The 25,295-nt window shown below is 38.1% G+C and overlaps 1 protein-coding gene across 2 annotated transcripts; it reads left to right on the top strand.

Moving 5' to 3' along the window:
* The first annotated feature begins 2,353 nt into the window (after window positions 1-2,353).
* Window positions 2,354-24,619, top strand: LOC127812510 (calcineurin B-like protein 10). 2 transcript variants are annotated; one of them, XM_052352917.1, is made up of 9 exons: window positions 2,354-2,528; window positions 2,606-2,777; window positions 2,883-2,965; window positions 19,505-19,564; window positions 21,908-22,016; window positions 22,108-22,160; window positions 23,745-23,825; window positions 24,041-24,153; window positions 24,254-24,619. In XM_052352917.1, the coding sequence occupies exons 1-9, from the start codon at window positions 2,505-2,507 to the stop codon at window positions 24,306-24,308; spliced, it is 750 nt and encodes a 249-aa protein (XP_052208877.1). In that variant the 5' UTR covers window positions 2,354-2,504; the 3' UTR covers window positions 24,309-24,619. The 2 variants fall into 2 exon arrangements, with proteins under 2 accessions (XP_052208877.1, XP_052208878.1); XM_052352918.1 differs by lacking the exons at window positions 2,354-2,528; window positions 2,606-2,777; window positions 2,883-2,965 and adding an exon at window positions 12,891-15,256.
* Window positions 24,620-25,295: the final 676 nt, after the last annotated feature.

Below are 25,295 nucleotides of genomic sequence, written 5' to 3'. Positions count from 1 at the left end.
TTTAGGGTCCTCGACCCCCAATCATTCCGAGGTGACCAGCAATGGCTGAATCGACAACAGGTGCAGAGGCAAGAGTGGTTCAAAACGAGGAGAGAGGGAGAAGGGAGAAAAGGGCTTCCCATGGCCGCCAGCAGCCATGGTTGGGTGTGTGTTGAAGTTGTTTTTTTTTTTTTTTAATAAAAATATGGATAGCAGATGTGGATATTATGAGTGACGTGGCAACGTAACAAGGCAAAGTTAACGTCTCAGTTAATGTCGGTTAAGTCAGGAACTAAAAGTGTATAAAATTATTTTGTTCAGGGATAAATAATGAGCACAATTTAGTTGAAATTCTTAAAGTCATTTTTTTTATTAGTCCAGGGATTAAAAAATGTATTAAGTCATGGTGATGTGGCAGTGATGAGGAGTGACGTGACAACGCGACGAGGCAAAATTAATGTCTAAGTTAACGTCGGTTAAGTCAGGGACTAAAAGTGTATAAATTATTTTATCCAGTGATGAATAGTGAGTATAATTTATTTAATATTCTTAAAATTATTTTTTTTATTAGTTCAAGAACTAAAATATGTATTAAGCCTAAAACAAAAAGGGAGAGTGAGGAATGGGACCAAACCTACCATCATGGACAAATCCCATTTCGCAATGACAGTGTTCCCCTCAATAGACAATGCTAGAAAAAAAAAAAAAAAAAAAGAGGGGGAAGAAGTGGATCTTTGAAAGAACATTCAACTTTACTCCTGGCTTAGTTAGGAGAGTTTGGGTAGCCTTTTAGGCTTGAGATTCTAGATCTTTTCCTTAGTGACAACTTAGGGAGATTTTAGAGAGGGGTCTCTTCTTAGAACCTGAAAAGGATTTTTCTAGAATAGTTAGAGCTTTGTAGGAAGGTCTTGCTGAGAGGCAGGTGTAGCCTCACAAGAAGGCATTATTCTAGTGTGAATTGTTGTAGCTTTGGGGAGGGGGGAGAGGGGGGGGGGGGGGGGGGGGGGGGGGGAGGTTTACTAGTATGGGGAAGAGTTTTTCTAAAAGGAAAAGAATGATTAGTGGTTTCATTAGAAAAGTTTTTAGTCATGGGAGAAGTAGCATGATATTCTTCATCCAAAGACTCCAGAAAAAGGATATTTGCAATTGAGAGTCAGGGTTGCTCGGTAGTTGCTTCTCTGACTATCTCTCCTTTTGTCTTTTTCCTCTAAGAAATTAAACAAAGGTCTGAGGAAATTGAGGATGTGACATGTTTAAGGTGAGGATGGATGGGAGGTTTGACATGTTTAGGGGTGAGGATGGATGGGAGATTAGACACTAATGGTATGCTTCGGATTGAGAGGAATTAAAACTGGGGTAGTGATACTTGAAAAAGGGAATGCAATTCAGTATAATGAAAAATAGGTGAACATAGTAAAAATTAAAAATTAGAGAAGCAACCAAACAAACCTTTGGGGCTGCTAGGTTGAGCTTCCACTATTTTAGCCATGCAAAACCATTTGTTGGGGAAGGTCTTTGCAACATCCTCCAAGAGTTTATGAGATTTAGGGATTTTCTTCTTGTCAATTGGAAGTCGAGTAGTTCCTCCAACTGCTAAGTTAACTCAAAGGAAAAAGCATAAAAATAAAGGAGATTTGATCAACTGCCATATTTATTTATCAAATTCTACTAGTGCAAATTCTCCTACTGCATCAAAAGGGTAAGGTTGAATGTTCAAAAATACTATATGTAATTTAATGTTTTAATAATGAGATTGACATAATATAGTTGGTAATCTTATTTGAGATTTATAAGGTAAATTAACACTCAAATACCATTCATAGATCTATCGATATCTTATTAGACACATATAGTTGTATTGCATCACAAGTCCTTCTTACCTCTTAAACTCGAATTATCAAAGTGGCCGATAACATTTGAATCTAATGGGGTATTGTCTTTTTCATATTACCATTCTAGAGTTAATAATTTTATATGCGAAACTGCTAAATTCAATCACTTCACTTACTGTTATTATTCAATTCTTTGTTAAGATCTATTTTATAAAAATACTCAAAGTTAATATTAACTCATCATTCTAAGTTCCTTTTAAAAATTAAAGTAAGTTTCAGTAAACAGTGACAGTGAAAAGTGAGTTCACTCATTGGGTTTACAATAGATGCATAATAGTTACAAATTCCATGCATCAAAATAATCATATAAAAGTTTCATTTATTTACGCAAACAAAAATTCAAATAATATTATATATATCATAAGATTAGAAAGGCGACAAAGATGATTGAAACAAATTTAATAATGAAGAGAAAGAAAATATAAAATTCCCAGGCGATGGTCCCATACATGCTTCAGATAACGACGGGGATTCCGTATATAAATAGACCCACTCCCACATGAATGTTTCGCCGCATTGTCGAAAGTACGGAACTGGAACAGACTTTCATTGCTTTCCCACCGCTTAGAGAGCAGAGAAGATTTAGGGCGGGGAGGGGGAGGAGTGTGTGAGGAATTGAGGGGAGGAGTAACAATGAATGTCCCGAACGAATCCTCGGTAATTCAACGCATCGCCTGTTCAATTTTCGTCATAATGTTCGTCAATTGGCCTTCTGATGCTTGGTTTTATGGCAGGAATCGATCTCACTGACAATTGGAGAACGAATCTGTGCCGTGCTCCTGCCTCTTATTTCCGTAATCGACGCCGTGGTGTTCTCCGTCGCCTGTTGCTTTGACTTTCGACACCGTTCCAAGAGAAGCCTGTACGAGGACCGAGATTTCGTTCGACTGGCCGATGAATCCCGATGTAACGTGTTCCGTTTCTTTTACTTGTCTAGTTATGAACCTATTGTTCCAATTCTCAAGTCGGAGGTCTGAATTTCGTATGTTTCTTTTTGTTTCTGTTTTGCAGTTACTGTAAATGAGGTGGAGGCTTTGTATGAGTTGTTTAAGAAGCTAAGCAGTTCAATAGTTGACGACGGTTCGATTCACAAGGTATACTTGGTATTTGACCAGATTTTGTATTTTTTTTTCAACTATTTGATTGCACCGTGTTCCTTCTCCCTTCCTGGAGCTAGAACCTTATGTGATGCCCTCAGTCCCACTTTTGAGGTGTTACCGTAATTCATAGTTATAATTATAGTCACCGATCAAATTTGAAAGTCGATTATGTCCAATTATAGTCACCGATCAAATTTGAAAGTCGATTATGTCCCTACAAATTTGGATATCTTGGATAGGATCCAAATTTTGCCACATTCACTTGTTGAGAACTTGATTTTCAAAAGAAAATAAACAATGGAGGGCACTTGAAACGCGGTCGGGCATCACGATTAGAATCCCAGATCTATTACAAAGGCATGATGAGATTATGAAGACAAAATTTATGTAAAACCCATTATTTTTCAACAAATAGACAAAGATCCAATCTTAAATTGTCAGACCAACGAAAAAAACGGACGATCCCCTTAGCACTACACTGACAGTTAGCAGATTAAAAGCCTTCAACAACTACCACTCACAGTCCACCCGATCATACTAGGCATACTTCTACTCAAAGTATCAAGCACCACTTTACCACGTCCCAGGTGATACGAAGTAGTGCTATCATAGTCCTCAAGGAACTCCATCCACCGTCGCTGCTTCTTGTTCAACTCTTTCTACGAGAACACATACCTTAGGCTCTTCGTGATTTGTGAGCACATCAAATGTCCCACCGTACCGGTAATGTCTCTATAATCTCAAGAGCACATATCACAACTGTCAGCTCCAAGACATACCTCAGGTAGTTCACATTTGTAATACCTGAGAAATTCTAAAGGACTCAAGGGTAATTTATCTTGGGGTAAAAATGGAATTTAAAGATAAATTGAGGGTATAAGGGTAATTTATTATTGTATAAATGACTGAATCGACTGTCGGGAGTGCCCTAGAGTCGAGATGCCAAAGGAAAATCATATGGCATTAGCAAGCACCCCGAGATAGGATTTATGGTGCCGAAAGAAATGAGATTGGGAACAATTTTTGGTACAGCAAAAAGGCAGCTGCTAATTAGGCTGCAATACCTAATTGTCATAGACGACTTCTCGGAAGTCAACGGAAGCTTGAGGAGGCTTTGATTTTTCATGACGAACAACCCTTCAGAGGTTTCAAGAAAAAACGAATGGGTTTGAGGCCAAAACGAAGATTCTGGCCTAAGTGCAGTTTTTGGAAATTGCAAGAGGGAAGTCGAAACAAGGTTGTTTTGAAATCTTCAGGGGTCAAAATGATATTTTAGGACATGAGGGTCTTGAAAGAAAAAATGGAAAATTAAGGGGCTTAGTCGAAATGGCCAAAATAAGATAGCCCACAAGTTTAAAGGCCAAAGTACAATTTCTTGAAATTTAGCGAATTGGCCTGAGGGAGGTCAAAAAGATGATTTTTCGGTATCTTCAAAAGTGGAACTAAGAGTTTTGGATCATGAGGGTCCTAATGGTAATGAAAGAAAGATCAGGGGCTTGATAGAAAAGGGCCAAAGTGTAATTTCAAAAAAGATAGGGGCTAAAATGCAAATTTTGCGAATATGGGAGCTGCCATGGCTGACCAGCAAGTTGCAGGTGGCCAATCGAGGCTCCGACCGAGGGGAACCCAAGGAGGATGGTCGGGAAAGCGTGGGGAGCAAGGCTGGGCCGTCGACGAGCACGAGGTGGCCGGAAACCGACCACAGTTTGGTCGGTATGTCGCGGCAATGCCACGACCTGAAATCGGCCAATCGAGGCCGTTTGTCCCTGTTTTTGGGTCGCCCAAGAGGTGGTTGTGAAGCTTGAGGCGTTGGGTCGGCCATCCCCGAGCGTTTCGAGGTCCAATTGTGGTTATAAATAGTCGGGTATCGTGTTAGGGTTTGGCTGAAATTGAGCGTCTTTGAAGCTTCAAATCGAGAGGGTTTTCGAATGAATCAAGGCTTAAAATCATAGGGATTTTGAAGCCCATGATCTGAGGGAGGTTTCAGGAGAGTTGGAGGTGTTTTGGCGTCGATTTGAGTGGGTTTTGAAGCAAATCGAAGGTTGGAGGCGGTGAGTCTGGCCGAGCCTTTGGCCGGTCGTTTGAGGGCTTTCCCGAGGTCCTTTTGAGGCACAAGAGGTGCCATGTTGATCGACTTCAAGAGGAGAAAGAGATGGTGGAGTCAGCCGTCGTCGTCGGAAAAAATTGGCTGGAGAAGATGACCGGTGCGTGCCGGTCACGCGCTGGTTTCCACACGCCACCACTTGCCCTAGGCGCATGCATGCACGTGGAGGCGCGTGAAAGGCTGCAAAAATTTGAAAAAATGTCTGAAAAATCCAGAAAATTATTTTACGGAGGTCCGTGCAAAAATATTTGGATTTGGAGTTCTTGAGGCCTAGGTTTTAGCGCCAAAGAGCCTCATTTTGCGTGAAAACGCACAATCCAGGTAAGTCCAGTATTTTTTCTTGGAAGTTTATAGTCTATTACGAATTGTTGTGAAGTCAGATTTAAGAAAATAGTCTCGATGTATTTATTGAGATTTTTAGAAGGAAAAATGAAGGAAAATAGAAAATAAATGGAATATTGAGATATTTAGTAATAAAATATCATTATTATGATTGAGGTAATCGAGATGATGAGATTGGTGTAATTTTTGAGAGTTGACACGAGAATCAAGGTTGGGCACGCATACCAAGGCGATGCACGCTTTTTGAGGTATCTTGATCTTTGGGCAAAAGTGAGTGGTATTCTCACAAGAACTTATATTTATGATATGATTGTTTATATGCATGTTTTTTATGAATGCAATATTCATTTTGTCATATTATATGGAAAATCGTGATATTTGCATGGTACGATATTATTATCATATTGATATTTGTGCATGGGAATGAGATGTCGCCCCCAGAGTGTAGCCGTAATTCTCCAAGGGTGTTGAGGGAATAACGTTAAGCTTATCCTGCAGAGGTTCGGGATTTGCCTAGGATTCCTAGCCGGGCTTGCGGGCCAGAGAAGTTACACTAAGGGCAAATGTTGTTCATGTTATTGCATCATGCATTCATATATATGTTTTTGGACCCTCACTAGAAGTTTCATCTTCTAATGGGTTATGCCCCTGAAACATTCAACGTTCTAATTGAGACTTGTAGTTAGGGCAAAGAGCAGGTTGAGGTATGACTGCACGTGACGGCGTGGCCGATGGATTCAGCAAGAGATTCCAGTATTTTAATTGTTGAGAAATGGCTATGTATTCGAGGTTTCATATGATTAGCCTTGTTAGAATATTATGGATTCTTCATGTATTAAGGCTGTTAAAGATATGAAGTAATATATGGTACGAATTCTTTATGATATATAATATAAGGTGAATTCAGGTATGTACCATATCAGGTTTCGATTGTCGCTTTCGCATTTTTAATGATTAGCTGGGGGGGGTTTCCCTTTGTCATACGGCATTTGATGTATGAGAAATGTATAAGAAAAGGGAATATATATGCATCCCCAACATAGTGACACGCCCTCCGACGGGACGGGGTGTTACAACCTTGCCTTGGCATGATTCATATCTAATCACCCATCTATGTTGCATTGACACGCAACCCAATCTTTTGAGTTATCACAAGTTCTCCCTGCATCTGGAAAATCATTCTTACCCGACTCTCATCATGAGTCCTATCATGGACATAACTTTTTCAGAGTGTCCCATCACGATCCTCTAACAATAGTTTTCCAAACATCTTATTTCGAAAACACCATAGCATTCTATTTTGAAACCTGATTTCTAGAGAACTTTATTTCGAAACCTATGTTGCTCCATGTTTCGAGACATAGGGTGGGGACTATAAATACCCGAAAAGCCATGAACTCAATTTTGGTGTATTTGGATAATTTTCTTACCAAAATCTCTAGAATATTAATAAAACACATTTTTTTTCCTTTCTTTTTCTTCTTTCTTCTTCCTTATCCTTTCTTCTCTGCTCCTCCCCTGCAACGCATAAACAACTCGCGCGCCAATTGCTACATCACTGGTAGCCGCCATTGTCGGTCGTCTCCCGAGCCTCTGACGATCGACCCTATTGCAGTCATCGCCGCGCATCGTCAAATCTGCACCGACTGACGATCGCCTTCCAGATAGCAGCCGCTACCGTCGACTCAGGACGCCGCCACTCAGATCGACATCACCACTTGCCACCATCACTAGATCGGGTCGTCGCCACCCAGATCCGACCCTCCATTGGTTGCAGCTTGCTTAAACCGCCATCGCCGTTGCCTGTAGCTGCCACCTTCACCAATCGTCGGCCATGCCGCCTGCCAGAGCCACCATCGGTTGCTCTTTGCTGCCGCGTAACCATCACGCCACCAACTCTTGCTCCACCAGCCTCCAGATTCGGCCACGCTGCCGCTGCCCGTTATTGCCATTACAATCCAAATCTGGAATCAGATCTGGTTCGACCCAATTAGATTCGACCCGACCCGACTAAATCCGACTCATACCTGATTCGGTTAAATCCAACCCATACTCGATCTCGTCAAATCCAACCTACTTTACCCATACTTGATCCAGTCAGATCCAACCCATCCAACTAGATCCATCATGCCAAGAATCTAGTCTTGATGCGGTGCTTGTAGAGTCTTGTGAAGACAATGTACCCCACTATGCATCTTTGCCCCTTACTTCAGCTATGAAGAATGATCTACTCATTTTGCTGCCATCCATTACATTTTTTATGCTAGAAATGCCTCCATCTTCTTGGCCCATCTTTCGATAAATGACCGGCTTGGGGTTGTCGTTACACTCACTATTGAAGTTCAAGCTCGACTTCAAGATCCTGTTTATGGATGTATATCTCATATTCTTGCCCTTCAACATCAAGTTGGTGATCTATAAGATTATCTAGCTTTATTGTAGGAATTTGCAAACTATTTTGCATATGCTCAACCTGTTCCAAATTGGTTTCACCCACAACCTAACCCAGATCTTATTCCAAAACCTGATCCTATATTTGCTGATATTTTTGGACCTATCTCGCATGGATCATTACCCGTGGATGATCTAATTTCAATCTAAAGCTCTGAATTTCCCATCATCCCAGAAAATGCCTCGCTTCCTAGTTTCTCAGAGGCTACTTCTTTACCATACCCCATCGAAACCAGTAGTAGCTAGTGGCTATTCCAAAACAATGTCGATGAGTTTGGACTCGTCGTGTTCAGTAATCATTATCAGCACTAAGCATTGGCGACATTCTATGGTTAAACATTTTTGAGTAATTGTATTACCTCATGGTTTGATTTCTTATAAATGTATTGAATATATATAGAATGAATATCATGTTTTGGGTACTTTAATGTCTCATTCCCTTGTTTTACCCTCGATCGCATATCAATCTTAAAAATATCCCAATCTCTTGCAATAATTCACCAAATCAAGGTAAATATACTGATTCTTAATTATCACCTTATTTAAAGCTTGATAATTTACATCCTCAGTCAAGCCACACATAATTAAGCATCAAATAACCTCAAGTTATCATTTGGCAAATTCAGACTCATCATTTAAGAAATAATTTTGATAGATTTTCCGAGAATACATTTTGATATTTCTCTCACTATCTCCATTCTTTCACAGCTTTTCACTGACCGTAAACACCAGTACCATATATCCATAGGCTCCTTATTTTCATAACTTGCTGACACCACTTTAATGATTGTCCAGCTATACATCTCTCAACTTTTCAACCAAGGCTACCTAGACTAATCATCTAGCCATACCAAAGGTGGTTACGATGAGACTCTAGTATGGCTAGACGGTTAGTCAAACCAGAGTCTACCTAGACTAATCGTCTATCCATACCAGAGTCTCATCGTAACCACCTTTAGTATGGATAGACGGTTAGTCTAGGTAGCCCTGGTTGGAAAATTGTCTTCTCAAGACTCTGCAAGCATCGCATCGAGACCGGATTCTTGGCATGATGGATCTATTTAGATGGGTTGGATCTGATTGGATCTGGTATGGGTAAGGTTGGTTGGATCTGACCGAATTGGGTATGGGTCAGATAGGTTGGATCTGATTGGATCGAGTGTGGGTTGGATCTAGTTTAGCATGGTCGGGTCAAATCTAATCGAGTTGAACTAGATCTGATTCCAAATTTGGACTATAGTGCGATCTGAAAGGCAGTCGTTGGTCGATGTAGATTTAACGGTGTGCGGTGATAGCTGCAGTGGGGCCGATCTTCGGAGGCTCAAGAGACGACTAACAAAGGTAGCGACCGACAGTGTGGCGGTTGGCGCGCGGGCTGTTCGTGCATTGTAGGGGAGGGGCAGAAAAGAAGAGAGGAGGAAGAAGAAAGAAGAAAAAAAGAAAAAGAAAAGGAAAAAAATTCTGGAAAAGCGTGTTTTATTAATATTCCGGAGATTTTGGTAAGAAAATTATTCAAACACGCAAAAATTGAGTTCATGGCTTTTCAAGTATTTATAGTCTCTATCCTATATCTCGAAACATGGAGCAACATAGGTTTCGAAATAAAATTCTTTGAAAATCAAGTTTCGAAATAGAATGCTATGGTGTTTTCGAGATAAGATGTTTGATAAACTGTTGTCAGAGGATCATGATGGGACACTTTGAAAAAGTTATGTCCATAACATGACTCGTGATAAGAGTCAAGTAAGAATGATCTGCTGGATGCAGGGAGAGCTCGTGATAACTCAAAAAATTTGGTTGCGTGTTAATGCAACATAGATGGGTGATCAGGTATGGATCACGCCAAGGCAAGGTGAACTACCCGACCTATGTCTTGGAGCTAGCATCTGTGGTATGTGCTCTTGAGGTTATAGAGACATTACCCGTACAGTGAGACATTTGATGTGCTCACGAATCACGGGGAGCTTGAGGTATGTGTTCTCGCAGAAAGAGCTGAACGAGAGACAGCGACGGTGGAGGGAGTTCCTTGAGGACTATGACAACACTACTTCGATCACCCAGGGTGTGGCAAAGAGGTGCCCGACGCTCTGAGTAGGAGTATGTCTACTATGATTGGGTAGATAGCCGTGAATGGCAGTTGTTGGAGGCTTTTAACTTGCTGGTTATGAGTGTAGTGCTAAATGGATCGTCTATTTTTATCGTTGGCCTGACAATTTAACTAGATTTGGTGAATGAGATACGAAAGGCATGTGTGGTTGATAATAAGCTGTATATTGTCTTAGTTACTTGATCGGTCAGATAAAAATTTTGAGGATGAAATTTCTTTAAGGAGGGGTGAATGTAATACCCGAGAATTCGCAAATGGCTCAAGAGTAATTTATCTTGGGGTGAAAATGAAATTTCTAGGGCTATAATGTAATTTTCGGTACATTTGTGAGTGACCGAATTAACTTCAGGGAGTGCCCTAGAACCAAGATGTCTGATAAAAATGATATGGTATTGACGAACATCTTGAGATATGATTTATGACACTAAAAGAAATTAAATTAGAAACGAGTTTCGGTACAACTAAAATACAACTATGATTTAAGCTGAAAAATTGAATTGTCATAGAAGACTTCCGAGGAGTCAAAAAATCCCCAAGAAGGTTCATATTAGTATGTAGAACAACCCTTCAATAGTTTTGGGAAGAAACAAAAGGGTTTACGGTCAAAATGTAGATTCGTGCTTAAGTGTAATTTCTTAATTTTGCCCGAGGGAGGTTGAAATAGCATTTTTTTTTGGAATCTTCGGGGATGCAATGGAAAGATAGAACTTGTGGGTCGTAATGACACTATTGGAAAGCTCATAGGCTTTAAGAAAATGACCAAAATGCAAAATGGAAAGAAAGTGGGGTCAAAGTGCAATTTTGCAAAATTACACGTAGGGGAAATTTGCCATGGCCGACCAAGCTTCCACAACCACCTCCCATCACTGAATTCGATGGTGAAAGACTTGAGAAAAGTAGCCTTAGATGCTTTTGGGTCGAGTATAGGCCGACGTTGGCCACGAGGGTGACTAATTTTGCATGATTTCCAGCCATTTCTTGTTAGAAAGTTTGATGCATTGAATCTGTGTTTCAGGTGTTTTTGGACTTATCTGGGGCAAGTAGAAGCCTCGGGGAGGTTAGATTGACCAACCATGAGCAATTGAAGGCTTGAAATCGCCTATAAATAGAGGTTTTTGGATAGATGGCCGAGATAAGGCAAAAATTAAACTCTCAGATCTGAGAGTTCAAGGAAAAATTGAGGAAAAAGGATAAGCGGCTTTTGTTCCCCATGTCTAGAGGATCATTTCTGAAAAATTTGAGTAATTTTTGTTGAGAAATGAATCTTCGTCGGAAAAATGGGCTTCACCGAAAAATGGGTTCGACTAGTCAAAAAATAACTTCAATCGAGGGTTTGAAACTATAATCCTGTAGAGGATGAAGAGATGAAGGCGTAGGTTCAAACATGAGGCAAAAAGGAGTTCAAACAAAAGAGATATCACCAAAAAACTAGAGTTGCTCGAAAACTCGCCGAGGAAAAAGATTGGCGGGTGCAGTACACGCGCCATCCAAGCCCCGTGAGTGGGGGAACGTAGAGGATCAAAAGGGGGCGCTTGAGGGCGCATCTCTTCCTAGAAAATTTGGAAAACATCCTAAAAAATCAAGGAAAAAAAAATTAGAGGGATTTATGTTCAAAGTTTTGGTGTTTGCCTTTCGGGTTTCTCGGTTTCGACAATGACCAGCCTCGTTATGCGTGCAAACGAAGTATCGGGGTAAGTTCTGAAATTATTTTTTAAAGCTCTTAGAATATTATGAATTGTTGTGAAAAAAATTTGAGAAAATAGTTAAGGAAGCATTTATTTGGAATATTAGAGAAGAAAATAAGATCAATCCATGGTTCTTACTCGGTTAGGATGTTAGTAGTAGAGGGACTATAATGTATGGTAATCGAGAGTCCTAATAGGTTTGCAAGAAACTCTGACTTCATTGCCATTAGAATCGTCTTAAGTCTTAATTAGAGGATACTCAAGATTTTTAGGGTGATTTGAGGATTTGGAGAGATTCTCTTAGTAGACCAAAGGATTCGACCGGTGTCAATGGGTTGATGTGTCTTAATTGCTATATGACTGTGAACCTATAAGGTCACATTCTAAGTAGATAATATGTTAAATTAATGAACCTAAACTGATTGACTGTACTTTCACCATTAAAAGTTAACAGAAACTAAATTATCATTAAGTATTAATGGTTAATAAAAATATCATTAAGAGTTAATAATATTTTTAGCAAGTATTATTTTTGAGAAATATTCTTAGTGTGTAATTAATTTGGATATAATATTTTGTGTATAATTTTCATACATATATATAACATTATAAGACTTAATTAATTAATTAAATTTATTATCTAATTGATATTGTAAAAGGGTGGTGGGAGAAATTGCAATTGGAAACCCACGTGAAGCTGCGTCCATTATTATTATAATGATATATATTATGTTGGTCCCATTTGTTACAGTTTAATTAAAGAAATTATAATTTCTAACTTATTAGATTATAGTTTCTAAAATTTAGAATAAGTTGTGAACTTGTTTGTTACAACTTCTTAGAAGTTGTAGTTAAACAGTTGTAGTGTTTGATACCATAAGCTGTAAAATAACTTATTTTTGTATAATTGTCCATAATATCCTTAATAGTTATAGAATGATAATTTAAAAATTAATTAGTTTATATATATAAGTTTTAAGTGTTATAAAAAAATTAATTAGTATATATAGAGAAAGGGAGATGGCGAGAGAAAAGAAAAGATCTAAAAATGAAAGTGACAGTGAAAAATAGAGACCTTTAATTGCGTGGACAAAAGAGTAATTATTTGTTAAAAATAAAGGTAAAATTATCAAAAAAATATAACTGTTTAATCAGAAGTTATAGAAGTTGGGGTACCTAATTTTGAAAAAATTAGGTTCTACCCCTTCTAAAAGTTAGTAGAAACTATAAGTTAGAATTTTAAAAACTAAAACAAATACTATGTACCCACTATTTTGAAATTAAAAATTAAAAATTACAATTTTTAAGCTACAACAAATAACCAGTTATGTTGTTATGTTATTGGAAGAGGATGATTGTGGAGGGCAAATTGATAATAGGAGAATGGCTCACGGCTTGCAATTGCTGATGGCTTCTAGAAGCCAATTGAAATGAAAATAAAAGGCAATTGAAGTGGCGGGAGACAGGCGAGAGCGCATGTTGCCAATATATCATCATTAAAGTTAAAGACAATTTAAGTGACCGGAGACAAGAGTGGGAGGCGGGGACATGGAGGAAATTATAGAGGGATGTGAATAATATTATTATTATTATTCTTATTAATCTAAAAGAAGCAATGGGCGTCCCTCTCTTAATTCTCTCCAGAAGTACGCTGGGCAATAATTTATTAATGCTTCCAATTTCTCTGGTCTTCCTCGGCGCCTCAGCCCCAATCTTCTTCTTCTTAAAGTCGCCTCCTTCCGTCCAGCAAAATTGTTCAAAAATATGTATATATATGTGAGATATATGTATATATTAATAGTGGGTATGGAAGCAGTGCGCCAAGGAGCTTCCGTCTTCTTCCCGGCTCTTCCATTCTCTGATAATCTGTAATCCATTCGTCTATTCTCTTCGTATGTATTTATATGTGGATATGGAAGAGAAAGAGTGCGTTTGGCTTTATCATAGACGGAAGAAGATTGCAAGCGTTGAAATCTGTTGGTTGAAGATGTCGGATGTATCAGCTTCTTGGAGAAGCCATCGGACAGCAAGTCCGGTGAAGGAGTTTACGTTGCTGTAGCAGGAGACCATCACTAGCAGCTAGCGGCAAGCAGCACTCTGGTGCCGTGAGAGTTTCCAGTGGCCAGAGGGGCGCTGTTGCAGGCAGCCAGTGACGGTATAGTCGGGTCTCCGGTAACTCCAGCTACTGTAACGGCAAAAGTTATCGGTTGTAACTTGTAACAGTGGCAGGGATTTTCCTGTGAAACTCCAGCAGCTATTCCGACAAGAGTAGTTGGCAATACTTCTCCAGCTTGCTACCCTTATTTTGTAGAATTCCGTTTTAAGTTCATGAGATGGACTGACTGTTGAGAAATCTACAACCCGAACCCCTTTATATCCCGCTACAAGGTCCATTGGATGGACAGTCTATCTTGGAGAAACGCTCCTTATCTCTCATTCACCTTCGTTGAGATAATAATTCTAACACGGCGGAGCTAGAAATTTTAGGCAGAATAAGTAAAAATTAAACTCTAAACTCTAAATTCTATCTAAAATTAAAATAATATAATATTATAAAATATATATTAATAAATTATACAATCGACATATTTTTATATTTTAATAATGTCGTCCAATAATATCACTATTAATTTTATTAAATATCTATTTTTAAATATACATAACTAAATTATCGTTCAATAATTAATTTCCAATTTAATTGTATAGCTGAGTCTTGATAAGTTTCATGATAGACTATTGTTTAATTATTAATCTCTAATTTAATTATATAGTGAGTCTTGACAAATTTTATGACAGAAAATATATTTTTTGTCAAGTTTCAAATATGTAATTGATAAATTTGTAACAAAAAATAAAAAAAAAATTAATCCCTTTAATTAAAACATAATTAAAGAAACGGTCAAAAGAGATTAACATGCACAAAAGAAAAATGGGTCAAATTTTCATATGTCTTATTTTTAATTTTTAGCAAAGACTGAAAAAAGCATTGGCAGTCGCCACCAGCTACCATGACCTGTGATTTTCAACGATTAGAAACAACCACTCAATACCCTTATCTCATCAACCAACATATCCAAAAATCAATAAAATCTAACGGTTAAATTTCATAAATCTAACCTTAAACTTCTAGTTAAACCCAACGTGCATAAACGCATTGGCAATTGCCACCGGCTAAAGTGGCTGGTGGTTTTCATCAATCAGAGGCAATCATTGAACACCCTTATTCTCATTGACCAATATACTCAAAATCCATAATTTTTTAAAAATTCAGGGTAGGCATTTAGAAAAAAAGAAGAAGTTATTATATATAATAATTTTTTTAAAAATTTAGGGTGGGCAACTGCCCACCTTTGGCTATACATGGCTCCGCCACTGGCTTTAACAAAGGGTTCTAGAATGGGTGGACTAATTTGTTCCCGTACAGTTGTGGGGGTGGCTTGGTCTGCCAAAGACAAGTATCAAAGCAGACGATGAGTCGTATTGGGAAGCAGTTTGGTGAACCAATACATGATGGGATCACGGGATCTCATCCGAGAAATCAAGGAGTACGGATCAAATGCGCAACGAAAGTAACCAACATGCTCTTTGAGCTTGAGGTATCATTTACTGTTTATTGCATTTTTATTATGAATGGTTATGTTTTATATATGCATATGGTTGTTATCATTATGTTATGTAAGAAACGATCTTCTTCTGCCTTTTATTTATATGGTTTTTTGAAAATATTTTTAAAAATTGATTTGTTTTCTTGTATCTGCCGCTAAGCATTCACGCACCATTGTGGCATCATAATATCCTACAGGAACGAGTCAAGACATGTTTATAGTGTCGGGGATAATGGAGACCTAGTTTATCTTAGTGATAAGGCCATTTCCTTAGTTGGGGGGGGGGGGGGGAGGGGTTATGAAAAGCACCATTTAGTTAAAAGAGAACTTGTGCTGGACTAGGAAGATTAGGTGGTGTAACGTCCTGTTTTTCCTGAACGTTAAATAACTTAGGAATTTTGGGGATTCTTTTTTTTTTTTTGTCAATATGAACTCAACATAATTCATCCCCCAACAATTCCATCCTACATTCTCAGCATATCAAATAAGAATCAATAAGCTAAGACATGTAATAATCATAAATGCGGAAGCAATAATCGAAACCTAATATGATACATACCGAATTCACTTTATTCATAACATGGGAAATTGTACCATAGTTTAACGTCATGTCATCAATAATTAAATACATGGAGACTCGTTTATCAGAGATAACAACTAAATACCTTAAATAATAATACATAATACAAAACGTACTTACATCTTACAAGACTAATCCTCAACGGAACATAAGACAAAAGAATATCTATCTCTTCATGATGAAGCAATATAGCGAAACCACATGGTGAGTCCATCGGACACATCATCACGTATCGTCACATCTCCACCACTTCCTTGACTAAGCTGCAAGTCCTATTTGGAATGTTTGAATGTTCAAGGGGCATAACCCGATTAGAAGATGAATCTTCTAATGAGGGTTTTACAAACATGATACATGAATGCATGATGCAATAACATAAACATTCATATGCCCTAGTGTAACTTCTCTGGCCCATCAATCCCACACGAAACCCTAGGCAGAATTCCGACATGCTTTCAGGATAATTCTAATGTTGTTCCATCAATTCCCTCGGGGAATTACGACTACACTATCAGGGCGACATCCCAATCCCATGCACATGTATCAATATGCCAATAACATCATGCCATATGAAAATCATGACTTTCCATGCAATAGTATATAAACAAATATGATAAAATGATCATAACTTTCATGAGCATCATGCATAATATAAGTAATCATATCATATACAAGCTTTTGGGGAGAATCACTCACTTTTAGCACAAAATTCAGAACGCCTCAAAAAACCTACACTGTCTCAATTTACGTGGTCGACCTTGATTTTCATACCGAACTTAGATATCACTTAATCTCGAGCCATACTTAGATACCACATTTATTTCAAAAAAACATAAATATCTATTTTTCATAATTTCTCCATGATTTCTTCTATTGTTCTCTGGATTAAACTTACTGAACTTGGGAACTATGTTGGATTTAGTTTAGTGTGATCGAGATGACATATTAGAACTCTTTCTGACATTAAAAACTTCTTTCCGATCATATGTGCCTTGGCTAAGGACTCCCACAATCACCAACCGACTCAAAATGCATAGGATGTTCACCCTCATCTGATGGAGGACAATGGATCCCATTATCGAGCATCTGCCTCCATACACCATTGCACAAAGATCATACAGAGAGCATTTCCACCTCTCATATAAGATGGTTCTGCTTAGTGGTAAATCTCCAACACCAGTGCAAAAGACAACTCTATCACTTCCGGTCAAAGAATTAGATACACAATCGAGAACCAGCAACAGATCATTAATTCCCAAAGCTATGTGATATGTCATTGGGGTCATATTCAGTGGATGTTTAGCTAACATCCACCCACATATCTACTATATGCATCTCATGCAATGTGGCGTATGACTCACTACTCCATATCTTTAGCATCCCATGTGCTAGTCTATTAATTGACAAATCATAGTCCTTTTCTGATAAGTCTAAGGACTGAGAATACTTTTAAGAAATCCTGAAATAGAGATTCATGTCACAGAATCTCAACTTCTTGAGAGTAAGAACTCTACCAGAAAATCTGGGGACTCATTCATAATAATGAGATGGAGAGTTATGAATGAAGATATGATCATACAAGATTATATATATATATATATATAATTAAGCCTAATACTCATACTGAAATTTATCTAAATCTAGCATTAAGAGCACTAATACCAACAGTTCCCCACTGGGCGATCTAGTCCTCACACAACCGCTTAAGATGGAATCCCTATAGCAAAACTCCAATCCTCGTTGGGTCATCAGGCAACACCTAGTATGGTTCCCACAACGTAGTCTACTGTTCACAACCCGAATTAAATTCTCATAGTGGAATCGAAGACTCATGTGTCTTCCATCGTAACAACTCATTCATATGCTTCCTTAAAAATAGGACCTGTTTTTCGGGAAGACCCTACATAGAATTAACTATGCTTACCCAGAACACTAAGTTTACATGACAAATTTAACTTATAGCATTTTCATCCACATGTTGGCTTCCTCCCATTCAAAAGCCAACTCATGCTCCTAGGTGTACCAAAGTATATCTACTACTGCACCAATATCTATATCAACAGGGGTAAGATTTGGAACTATCAAATCGGAGACAACTTCTCATAATTGATGGGATGTATAACAATCTGCATACGAAACCGAAAGTCAAGACAGTAACCAGAATCAATTTCCTCTCAAAGGCCAAATCTAGAAAACACACATCCCATTGCTTGCTTATTCCAGTAAACCAATTTCCTAAGCAAGCACATATCACAACACATACCTATACCAGGGAACATACCACTCATTTTTATGACCTACCCCGATCCATGTATGCAATTACAATTTCCCCATCCTCTTTTATAGTGCCCGAATTCCCAGGCACACTCAACACATTATGCAGTAGTCATAACTTTTGGCACCTAGGACTCCCCTTGTGACCTCATTCTCAACCATGCTCTGGTATCCTCAATCGAGCTTCAATATTCACAACCAAGCTCTGACATCAACCAAGCTCTAATAACAACCATGCTCTGATAACAACTTGTGACGCCGTCCCACCTCCGAGGTGTCACCGTAATCCGTGGTTACAACCATGACCACTGGTCGAATTTGAAAGTAGTCTATGCCCCTAAAGGTTTGGGTGCCTTGGGTGGGATCCAGGTTTCACCGTTTTCACTAGCCAAGAAATCGAGTCCCAAAAGAAAATAGGTAGTGAAGAGCACTCGAAACTTGGTCGGGCATCATGCTTGGAATCTGAGAGCTATTACAAAGGCATGATGAGATCAAGGGAGCAAAATTTACATAAAACCCATTATTTTCTAGCAAATAGACAAAGATCCAATCTTATGCTTGGAACTCGTTCACCGCACACAAACTTCTTACAACCACAAATACAACCGTATAAGATTGGATCTCATTATCACAAATACAACTGTATAAGATTTAAGGAGATAAGTGATAAGGTTGGTTAGAGGATAAAGAGATAAGGCAGTGTGAAGCAGATAATATCAGCAAATCTCTCAATTCAAACTTGTAAATCTGTTCCTATAGTTTAGGAGAAAAATAGTCCTATTTTTCTAGAGATATTGTGTGTTGTAATATGTATAAATACATCTCATTATCACAGAAATAGATCAGAGATTCTTTCTATTGAGTCATCCCTCTTTGATACTCGAATAAGTTTAGTTTTCTTTCATTTGTTCAATTCCTAAATCTTAATTATATTGTTCTTTTTGAGAAAATGTGTTTTAATTGAACCGCTCTTAAATATATTTCTTTCAATTGCCATTCTTTGTAGATATACCAATCCTCACAGGTAGGTAATGATAACAAAAATGGTATGCTAATCAGTACGTTATTAACAACCATTTCATGAAATGTTTGACTTATTCTAAGCCAACATTTCAAGTTTGCATCATTTCATGCAAAAGCTTATAGTAAAAGCTGACTTTTGTTGGCCATATGACCATCCTAGATAAAGTTAGGAAATAGATTAATGTATTCTTTTGATTGTGGATCATCTTGTTTAGACAAAGAGACATCTCATCCTGGTCAAGAGGTATCGGCTGATCACTTTTGTGAACATTTCTTATTGGTATTTTACCTGTCCTATATATTCTTCTGCATACATACTTAGGGGGCTGCTTATCTTTTGTTTGATGTTTATCCTTTTGCAGGAAGAACTTCAGTTGGCACTTCTCAGAGCTCCTAATGAGGAGAATCTTTTTCTAGATAGGGTAAAAGCAATAACTTTTCTCTTGTTTAATTTTATTATATATATATATTATGCATACATATGCAATCTTACATTTTACTGCACAGAAAGTAAAAGAGATAATGTTACTACCATACTAATTTTGAATATATGGAGAAATGTGATGGTTCAACGTTTTCCAAAATCCAATATGGGGTAAAAAGATGTTTTGTGTCTGTTACAAACAAACAGAGATAGCAAAATCTCCAAACACACACACATCGTCAAAATCCCACAGATGAACTCACAGGAACTGAAAGATAAACGCAAAGCAATATTGACAGTATTTAAAACATAAACAAGAAATAGGAGGCACGAGATTTTATAGTGGTTCACCCCAAAATAGGGCTACTTCCACTTGAGCTCCGGTGAGAAGAGCTCACTCCACTAAATAGATTCAATCTGATTACAGCGTAAAAACAATAACAAACAACCCTGATTTTCTACACTATAAGCCACGAAATCACTTACAGATTAGGAGCTTACCTTAAACAAAAACAAAATCAGGAACTCTTAAAGAAGACGATCTATACAGCATTTACAGAGAGAGAGCAAGAAGAAAAAACCCTAGAAAAGTGACCGACTCCCTGCAAACCCCCTCAATCAATTTCGTCTTCAATTCTCTCAGAAAATGGCAATCTCGAGGCGTGATATAAATGAAATGAATGGCTCGGATTGCCTCAGGAAAAGCAGCGCCAAAGGTCTGGATCAAGTCGTGCAAAAGAGACAGCAGCAGACAAAACGACAAAAAACCACAAGTTATGAGCATTGGGCTGGCCCAAGGTGGCTGCTTCTTGTGGCCCTCCAGTGGGAGCCCAAAGGGGCAGCCCAGGTTGCCACAAAAAACCCCCCAGCCATGGGCCTCATTTTATGTTTCATAATATAACAGTGTCTTGTATAAAAGTGTTCAGTTTTGAGTTCTTTCATCTCTGTCTTGTATATCGTGAATCAATCATTGCAAGAACAAATATGTTGTTTAAAGAGATTCACATACAAAATTATTTTCTTCAGCACTTCAAGAAACATAGCTTGAGCTAAGCCAATAAGGGAGTTGGGTTACTTGTTGCATTTCACCTAAACAGGAAAACAGTTCTACCATCATAAGGAGTCTTGTTCTATTTATGGAACTTGAGACTTTTTGATCAAATACCCAGCATTAAGAATTATCTCTTCCCGTCTTCGAAGCATGTATTTTGAGTAGCAGTCATAAAGCTTGTGCTAATACATATTACAGGATAGAATGGTGGTTGTCCTGTGCAGGCATCTGTGGCTTTGTTTTCCCGATTTGCATTCATTTTGAAGGGGAAGGATTAAGATCTTACAGGATCTAGCCTTGAAACAGTTCCCTTTGTATTTGTGATACTTGGGATGAATACAAGGTTTGATCAGCCATTTTCTTTTTGAAGGCCTGTAATTAAACAGATGTTGGCTGTCTCAGATATCAGGTCTAGGTGAAATTTTATAATGAAGGCCTTAGGTTTTTGTGAATTTATCAACCTAAAGCCTCCAAGGGGTTAAAAGCTTGTTGCTTACTGCTTGTGTTTTAACCATGTCTAATTTAGATGTAGAGTTAGGTTCAGGGTTTGCTTACTCTTTCGATCAAGACTATTTGTAGAACTGGACAACCCTGTATAGCTTTACATTATATCCTATCACACTATAAATAGATATTCTATTTAGAGTTGGTGCTATTTGAACCTAATTCAGCAGAGCCAATCACTTGACATCCTGTTTTTGCCTTAGTCAAATATCAAACAAGGATGTTCGCCTGATCATCTCTGAACTGGGTTCCAAAATCCGTGACATGCATTAGGAAATATAGAGTCAGATGTTGAACTTAATTGCTATTTTCTCTTGCTTTCATGGAAGGATAAGAAATATGCTGTTTATTTTCTGCTTAAGTTGGTAGGTGTTTCGTTTTAGGCACATCAATGGGGTTTATGCAAGAGTCTGCTGGTATTAGATCAGACCAGAAATTAGTTTATATGGGTACCTCAAGTAATGTCATCCTTATAGACTGAACCTTGATTTTCGTGCAAATGGTAAAACAATTATGTTAATCTAAACTACTCGTCTTTTGGTCAATATCAGAGATCATAAAATGTAATTTCCTGATTTTGATGCACTAACTATAAATGGTGCCAATATCAAATCTTGTCCTAGCAGACGACTGTTGTTGCATTAAATGGATTGGCGAACATGAGCAGAATCTGAATATTGATTTTGCATATTGCCTGAAATAAATTAGGACATAATTAATACTTAATAGCATTATTAAGTGATGAGCTAAGTTGGTATACTTAATTGTTTCCTTTTGACTTCCTAGGTTTTTGATCTATTTGATGAAAAGAAAAATGGTGTGATTGAATTTGATGAATTTGTCCATTCACTCAGCGTCTTTCACCCTCATGCGCCCATGGAAGATAAAATAGAGTGTAAGATATCAGATGTGTCTTTTAGTTTTTATTATCCGAATGTGTGTCTGATGAATTTAATTTTGGTGAGTATTTTCATGATGTCTTGCAGTTGCATTCAGGCTGTATGATTTGAGGCAAACTGGGTTTATTGAAAGAGAAGAAGTAAGTACGGTGCACTTAATGACTTAATATTTGTTGCCAAACAATTCCCGAATGCTCACATGCTCTGAAAACCATGGGCAGCTGATATGCTAATTATCTTTGGGACCTTTTAACAATTTTGAATTCACTATGGCTATTTTAAACCAAATGCTGCCGATATGCTAGCTACAACCATAATATATGAATATAACCATACCCATATTATATGGATTTGTCACAATAATCTTGTGCGAGTAGATTTATTAGACATACATATAGCATAATTGTTTCATTGTTTTATTCTTAGTATACACATCTACTTCATGTGTCTTAGAATCTTGTAGACCAAAAGAACTTTTGATATTTTGATCTTTAGTTCTTTCCGCAGTTTCAAGTTCTATTTTTCCTTTTTTTTTTTTGTTGCTAACTAAGAGATTAGGGAAGGGCGAAGATGACCCCCACGGAACGGTAGCAAGAGGAGCTAAATAGAGGTCATGCGGACACAGTGGGCTAGCCCACTAACTTCTTGCACTCAAGCAATTGCTGGCTGGGAAGAGAGCCATGACCACGCGAATCATCACATTAACACTGATGTGGGACTCGCAAAGGCCACCAATTTTTTTTTGGCTAAGTAAGAAATTGGGGAAGGTGAGCCCACAAAGCAGTTGCGAGGGGAGTTGAATAGAGGTCATGTGGACACAAGCTGTCCCACCAACATTTCGCACCCAGGCAATTGCCAAGTGGGAGGAGAGCCCAGGAACCCTATGAACCCTATGTGCCACATGAACCCCTGCATCCAACACCGATGTGGGACTTGCAAGCCTGTCAGCCATAGTTTCAAATTCTATGTCTATATATCTTCAACAGAATTGCTTATATTACTAGATGCCAATGTGCATTGAGTGCTGGAAGTTTGCCTTGATTGCAAGGATTATCCTTGGTATGGTAGGTTCCCTTCATGTCCTTCCTCTTTTCCAATCTCCTTTTGGCTTTATTTTTTTACCCTCTTCCCCCAACTAGCGGTTACTACATCTGGGATGATGTCCTTTATACAGTCTTCCTCCCTCTTAATTAGGTTTAGGGCCTTTTGGTAAGTAAGTTGGGGAACTCTCAAAGGTGTAATAGACTATTAACTTATTTAAGGGCATTTTGGGAAAATTTATCATATAATTTGCTCATGCTAGGATGTCTTATTTAAGCTCACTCATGGTTATTTAATGGCAAGAGGAATGTGATACAACTTTTTAAACATATGAGTGGTCAGTGTAATTTCTGAAATATGAGGGGTACTCCATGTTTTTATATAAAATCTTTGAGAGGTCTGTGTAATTTCTGAAATGTGAGGGGTCCTTGCAACAGAACACATTCTCAAGCACTTCAAGCGCTGCCAGGTCTAACCTAATTGCACTGCATCAAGTGGGTTCAGTGGCTGCTAATTAAATGCTTTACAATTATGGGCTTTTGGGGGGAAAAATAGGCTTTCTAAAGACGTTGTGGTCCTTGAGAAGTACTTGTATATTCTATTTTGTGCACTGCAGTGGCAAATGAGGCCTACCCCTAATAATTTGCTATAAATTATTGATAAAAAAACTGCATTCCTTTTAGGTAAAGCAAATGGTGGCTGCAATTTTGATGGAGTCTGACCTGAAGCTCCCTGAAGAATTTCTCGAGGCTATTGTTGACCAGGTGAGGGTTTGTCTAGCAAGAAAGTACTTTTGTCCTTTTGGAGTGAGGAAAGGGTCGCATTTTTACATGCTTTGCCTTTCCTTTTACTTTTTTAGAAAGAGATTACCGTTACAATTTTAAATCGTATCATTTTTTACTCGTAAAAGAATAGTGTGAATTTATGAATATGATTCATGAATGCATAATCATGGGAGTTTTGAGTTATTCCTGCATAGACATTTGTTGATGCTGATGCTGATATGGATGGCAAAATCAACAAGGAGGAATGGAAGGCTTTTGTAGATCGAAACCCTACCCTCTTGAAGAACATGACTCTTCCTTATCTTAAGTAAGCCACTTTGTCCTACTTGTCCTACTACCCCTAATAAATAAAGAGCAAAGACAAGTTGGAATGACTTGCCGTTGATCTTTTGTTGCCACAAAACCAGGGACATCACCTCTGCATTTCCAAGTTTTGTTTTCAATACGGAGGTTGAAGATTGAGAGATGCTGAAATGGTGCCATTAATGACAGAGAAGAGAATGGTGGTCGTTAGATGGGTGGGTCATCATGATCTTGTCCATGTGTATATTTATAGCGAAATCTACGTAGAAGAAGGACCCCTTTTATTGGTATTGTGCAGGGCAGAGGTCTTCGTGAATAGCTTCTCTCCTCTGTACCCTTCCTTTACATGTAAAAGTCGACTTTGCTTACCCATCATCAATGTCCTGCGGCCAGGTGGCCTGCAATTGTGCCCCACCCCTTTTAGTGCTATTATATATGTATATATTATACATATATTTGATGATCAGTAATTAAAATAATATATGTAGCATTAATATTATTAGACGTGGTTTTGATAAAAATGTTTATGTTGTTAATAGTTTAATACTATTTAATAAGCGTAATCATTGTAATTTTAAATATTGGACGTCAGGAATTTTGTTTGAAAAAAATTATTGTTTGCTTTCACTTGTGCTTCATCTTAAAAATTTCAAAGGTCTATCATGCATTATGGCAGAAAAATAATTTTTTTCCCTATTAATAGAAATTCGTAGTCACAATCCTAAAATATTTTTATTAATATATATATATTTTTAAGGCTAAACAAACTCCAAAGAACACATCTAAGTTTTCCCCAATAAATTAATGGGATTGCATTATGACTCCACGAGCTATGCTATTCGTACAAAAGAATTTTACAAAGAGATTTACAGGTGATGGTCTCACGATAAATTAAAAATTTATCACGATATTCTCTCATCTCCTCTCCCCTCTTCAGCAACTGCACATTTCTCTCTCTTTTCCCTTTCAACATTGCCTCTCACAACCTTCCTGTCACCACCCGCTACTGCCTCACTTGCCACCCGTTACATCCTTGCCTAGTCACCTCGCCTCTCGCAATGGCAATCAGCCAGGCAAAAGGTAAGAGGCAAGGTATCGGTTGTTGGCCAGGTGAGGATATAGTAGGCGGCAACAGGCAACAGGCAG

This window comes from Diospyros lotus, chromosome 11 (assembly GCF_014633365.1).
Source record: "Diospyros lotus cultivar Yz01 chromosome 11, ASM1463336v1, whole genome shotgun sequence".
In the NCBI taxonomy this organism is placed as follows: Eukaryota; Viridiplantae; Streptophyta; class Magnoliopsida; order Ericales; family Ebenaceae; genus Diospyros; species Diospyros lotus.
The sequence above is the reverse complement of the archived record's forward strand: the minus strand, read 5'-3'. Positions and strand labels throughout refer to the sequence as shown.

Excerpts from the sequence above, each read along its gene's own strand:
- LOC127812510 (XM_052352917.1), top strand. The coding sequence starts at position 2,505 with ATGAATGTCCCGAACGAATCCTCG. Across the intron at positions 22,161-23,744 it reads GGTTTATTGAAAGAGAAGAA|GTAAAGCAAATGGTGGCTGC; the intron begins GTAAGTACGGTG and ends CATTCCTTTTAG. Across the intron at positions 23,826-24,040 it reads TCGAGGCTATTGTTGACCAG|ACATTTGTTGATGCTGATGC; the intron begins GTGAGGGTTTGT and ends ATTCCTGCATAG.